The sequence below is a fragment of the Merops nubicus genome, unplaced genomic scaffold (assembly GCF_000691845.1).
Source record: "Merops nubicus isolate BGI_N331 unplaced genomic scaffold, ASM69184v1 scaffold9201, whole genome shotgun sequence".
Classification (NCBI taxonomy): Eukaryota; Metazoa; Chordata; class Aves; order Coraciiformes; family Meropidae; genus Merops; species Merops nubicus.
In genome coordinates, this window is record NW_008586188.1 from 1 (window position 1) to 5,157 (window position 5,157).

Sequence of the window (5,157 nt, forward strand, 5' to 3'; positions counted from 1 at the left end):
CGGGCGTGTGCGCCCCTCGCTTCCGAACAGGGGGGCGCAGGGCTCTCCAGGGTGCGGGAGGCGGCGGTCTGGAGACAAACAAACATTCCCGTCAGGGGCAGCACAGGGAATAACCTGGTTCGCGTTGGTCTGAATTCTGTAATATTAGAGCGTGGTCTGGAAGGAAAGCGTAATTAAAGTAGGCCAAAAGGCGTTGCGACTGTCTGAGGAAGGAAGAGCTGTAATACCTAATGTTTTTCTTTTTGGAAGTATTTTGTTTTTCTTATGCAAAGTAGGGCTTCAGTCAAGTGTTTGCTGCTGTTCTGCAGGGAAACCATTGTGCTGGAAAAGGCCTGCCAAAGCAGTTGTCAAGTTATAAGGGGCTGAGTAAAGAGAAGACAACAAGTAGTTTTGAAATACGAGTCTTGAAATATAACAAAAGTCCCAAGAACTCTTCCTAGGATTCCTTTTACTGAAAGTTTTTGTTTCTGTCCACAGCCCTGAAATTGCATGCTATTGATAAAAGTTGGCAGTGAAACTAAGTTGGCAGTCCTTGACACAGCAGAAATAGGCTGTGATAGAGTAAGAATTTGTTTATGTTAAGCATGGCATTCCTACAGATTTGATGAAATTCATTTATGTAGAAGAATAAAGTCTGGTTTTTGCTTATAAAATTGGTAATAAGCAATAATTTTATCAGCTGTAAACAAAGTAGCAGGAAAGGAAACACTGATGTCCCAGTTAGTCACAGAATGACTGTACGTTCCCATTGATGTGGCGTGTATGAGTCTGGCTTTTATTACAGGAGACATTTCCAGTAGAGACAGAAAAGTATTGGCTTGTAGTAGATGCTTTTGTGATCTCAGGAATAATCTATGCTGTTGAGGTTATTCATGCTCAGGAGGGATGCGTGCAGACTACAAGATGTGCAGAGAGATGGGATGGTGTTTCCCTGGCTTGTTTTACTGTGGCCACTGTATTCTGTGGCTGATGGTCTTTATTCTCCTTTTTCTCTCCTTGCTCTTCCAGCATATGTGAAGGCATACAAAGTGGAGGCTGCAAAAGAAAGGAAGGAAGGGAAGCAGTTAGGGACCCCAGTTGTTGTTCCCTTTTCCTCTCAAATCTGCAAAAGCTGAATGTGGTATTAGCCTCTTGACAGGAGTACCCATAACACTGTAGGCAAATAGCAGATCAAGATAATTTGGTGTGGAGGGATGTCATACTGTGTCAGGCCGTGCAGTCCATTCTGGAGGTTTTGGCCTTGCATTTGGATGTGTTTGTATGCATGTCTGTGGAGGAGTGACGGGATGGTGCCTAGGATCTTGTGCTCTCTGGTCCTGCTAAGTCTAGTCCTGTCTTTGCAGCCAAGAGGGGCTTTGTGCACCCCCCTGCAACAGGAAGAGCTGCCTTTCTAGAAGAGTTTCATTGTTTCACAGAGCTGTTAACATAAAGGGTTTTGATGGTCCAGGAGGAACTGAGTGTGAAATGATGGTGGTACATGGACTGCAGAGCTGAGAAGTGCCCTTCATTTGTTAGAGTAGTAGGGTTCAAGAATGGCCTTGGCCATGCTTGGCGCTGAAGTGTTAGTGGGAGCCAAACACCAAACTCCTGAATGGGCATCATTTAGGGCCTCAGAGGGATTCTGCAGTGTAATAACTTCTATTGCAAGAAATCAGATGGGTTCCAGAAGGCCCTTCCAGCCCCAAGGATCACCATAAGCAACTCTGAGTTCTTGGGATTCTGGATTTTCAACTTGGAAAGGAACATACAGTTATATAAGAGAAACTCGAAGTCAGGATGGGTAGATTATGCAGAGTTTTGTCTTACATCATCCCTTTCTCACCACTGCTTTCTCAATCTTTCTGAAGGGACCCTTTTGCCATCCACCGGCAGCACATGAACCGCATGCTCTCTGGAAGTTTTGGGTTTGGCCCACTTCTTGGCATCACTGATGGGACCTCTCCTGGAGCTCGCCAGGCTGGGCGTAGGATGCAGGTAAAAGATGGGTTCAGAACAGGACAGGATTTCTTCAGCTGCCTTAGTAGCTTCTGTCTCCCACCACTGTCGGGCTGGGCGTGCCCCTTGCCTTCACGTGGGTGGCGAGTGCAGAATTCATCTCTAAAACAGTGGTGGTGTTCTCCTTGAGTTCACTTGCAGTAATACACTGAATGCAGCTGCAGTCTAGGTTGAATGGGAGGAAAGGAGTAAACGTGTTCTTTCGTAAAGACATAAGTTGCTGTAACTGGGAGAAGTTTAGGAACATTGCCTTCTGCCTGTTTTGTGATACGATTCAATGCACTGTGAGTCTGTGGGGGACTTTCTTTATCTGGTGGTTGGGCCTGAGTGTTCCCAGTTCTGTTTCTGAGGACGATAATGTTTTGAGGAGGATTTAGTGTTTGGCTGTTGCAAGGTCATTCTCTGTTCTGTTTTTCTGTCGTCCTGGCAGGCAGGAGCTGTTTCACCCTTTGGGATGCTCGGCATGGTAAGTTCTTCATTTTTCTGGGTCAAACTGGAGACTTTCCAAGTAGTGGCTCTATACTGAGAATCATCAGTGCTGTGGGCAACTGGTGCTAAAACGTAGCCATCTGTGAGCAAGACCATCTATCTATCCTGAGGGGTAGTGAGGGTGGGAAGGTGTGAAGAGACCAGAATAAGCTCCAGATTTATAGTAAAGGGAATATGGGAAAGGGTATTGAACTGAAACTGGAGGCAGCTGGTTTTTCTTGGACCTCTCTTCAGCCCTTTCCCTTGTTTCCCTTCTAATGTTTTAATCTAGCCTGTGAGCTGTTTTAGAAGAGATTTTAACTCTGTATATATGGGGAGTTTTTATTTGTACCTTGACCAAAGAAGAGTCCTAAAGCTGTTACAGCAAAATATTTCATAGGAATTGGGACAGTTAATATCTTGGAAGAGCAGTTAGTCTATTAATAACCGTATATCTAAAAAATTGCTGGAGATCTGTTTGGAAGTAGTGGAGGAACTGTGATGATGGAAGGCAGAGACTTGGCCATCAATAGGCAGAGGTGATTATTGAACCTCCTTAGCCAGTGGTGGCGGATAGAAAAGCCAGCAGAATACTTCAGGGGAACAGGACTGGAATGAGAATGGCTTTGTGTGTGTGAGAGGGCCGTGGAGGGTATTTTCTTTTGTATTTCTTTGTCTGTTGGAGAGTCCTGATCTCTGTCATCTACTAAATAATACAGTGGAAATTGTTTATTCCAGACCCAGCAACTTTAGCTGCCTTGCTCTGCAGGATTGCCTCGGTTAAAGAGACCAAGTGTCCTGGAATTGTTGTAGCTCAGAGAGGGATTAGTAAAAATACAAACAGATAGACCTCAAATGGTAATATTGCGTGTGAGTCCTGCTCTGCTGGAAACAAGAACAAGAAGCTACTCAAAGAAAGGAAAAAAAAAATCAGCAAGTTTAAACTGACATAGTAATTTTGTTTACATATTGCACAATTACCCTCTGAGACCTGCTGGCTCAGTATATTACTGCAGCCTTTAAGTTTACAAGATTTAAAAGTCAGCTTTCTGTAGGGAAAAAAAAAAATAAGAAAACTTGTTATTATGTTAGAATACAATCAATGGAAACGTCCTTGTGGTTTAAATTAAGCGTTGACAGTGATGAGGTGAAAACTTCATTGAGGGTGACTGTCTCATGGTTCAGATCACCATTAGTGCACGTCCTGAGATTTCTTTGCTTAGCTTTGCTGAGTGCCTGGACTCACAAAGCCCAGTGCATCAGGAGTCAGACCCAAACTGAAAGAACAATCTTTTTTGTATTCAGAGATCTGGAGAGCCAGAACACATGGGCAGCGCAACCTGAAAGAATGAAGACAACAGCAACCTCAAATCCTGTTTGTTTTTTTTTTTTTTTGCACTACTGAAAGAAAGGGAAAAGAAGAGAGTTTTTCTTCTTAGGGAGCAGGTTTTTGTCCTTTGGAGATAGTTTCTTGTTCTCTCCTCTTGTATCTTTCCAAACTGACTATGTTTGTGTTCCCTTTTCTTTTTTATCAGGCAGGTGGCTTTATAGATATGTTTGGGATGATGAACGACATGATTGGAAACATGGTAAGAACCCTCCATAAACCACTCTGTATTGAGGCAAGTACTGAGGGTGTTTCTGGCATCCCCTCTAATGTGTCCCATCTTATTGTGCTTCTTTGGTACAGGCTCAAGCTGCCAAGGTGGCACAGTCTTAAGCCTTGCTTAGTGACCAGGATTCAGTGATAGAGAGCTTGTTCCTGAGGTTTACACTCTTGAGTGCAGGGGAGAGAGATGAGTGAGGTTGGAAGTGTGGGGGTAGGCTTTTTTACCAAGAAACAAGAATTAATTTACAGGAAGATGTGTTCTCTAGAAAGATGGATGCATGGGGATTATATTCTTCCTGTTGTCATTTCTTCCTACTTTGTTGTATAGAGAGAGAATTAACTACCATCTCTTCTTCCCTCCCATTCCTTCTTTACACCGTTCCCATCTCTTCATGCAGGAGCATATGACAAGTGGTGGTAACTGCCAGACATTTACCTCCTCAACTGTCATCTCCTATTCCAACATGGGTGATGGGCCCAAAGTCTATCAGGAGACCTCAGAGATGCGTTCAGCACCTGGCGGGGTAAGGAGCAAGCTGTGGAGCATCCTCCCAGCATGGGGCTGCTGGTTTTGCTGTGGGTGGATAGGCTTCATTTGGTGTCTCAGTGCTGGCCACCCACAGCACTTCTGCTTTGCAGTCAGTTGGAGGTGGCGGAGTGCGTTGTGACTCACTGAACCATGCTGAGGGTCACCGGGAGGGGATGGGAAGCGCCGGTAGGGGGGAATCCATCTTTTCATTACGTTGCGTCTGACGTCCTGGGAGCGGTGGCAACGCGGCGTGACCGCCATGCTGCCCGCGGGCAAGGACCAGAGTGCCTTGCTGGGCTGGGAGAATGAATTAAAATGTTGATCCTACCTGGGAATCTGCCCTCAGATCCGTGAGACCAGGCGGACGGTGAGGGACTCGGACAGCGGCTTGGAACAGATGTCGATCGGCCACCACATCAGGGAGCGGGCCCACATCATGCAGCGCTCCCGCAACCACCGCACGGGCGACCAGGAGGAGCGGCAGGACTACATCAACATGGATGAAAGTGAGTGCGGCCCGTCTCCTCCTCCCGGCGCTCCCGGCGCCGCTCCCGCG

General features: G+C 45.9%; 1 protein-coding gene across 1 annotated transcript; it reads left to right on the forward strand.

The window, feature by feature from the left end:
* Positions 1 to 1,847: 1,847 nt before the first annotated feature.
* On the forward strand, positions 1,848 to 5,120 carry MLF2 (myeloid leukemia factor 2; the record flags this gene model as incomplete). Its single annotated transcript, XM_008948563.1, has 5 exons — positions 1,848 to 1,974; positions 2,426 to 2,461; positions 3,999 to 4,052; positions 4,471 to 4,596; positions 4,948 to 5,120. Coding segments are annotated over 5 exons (516 nt in total), but the record flags the coding sequence as incomplete, so codon positions are not given.
* Positions 5,121 to 5,157: the final 37 nt, after the last annotated feature.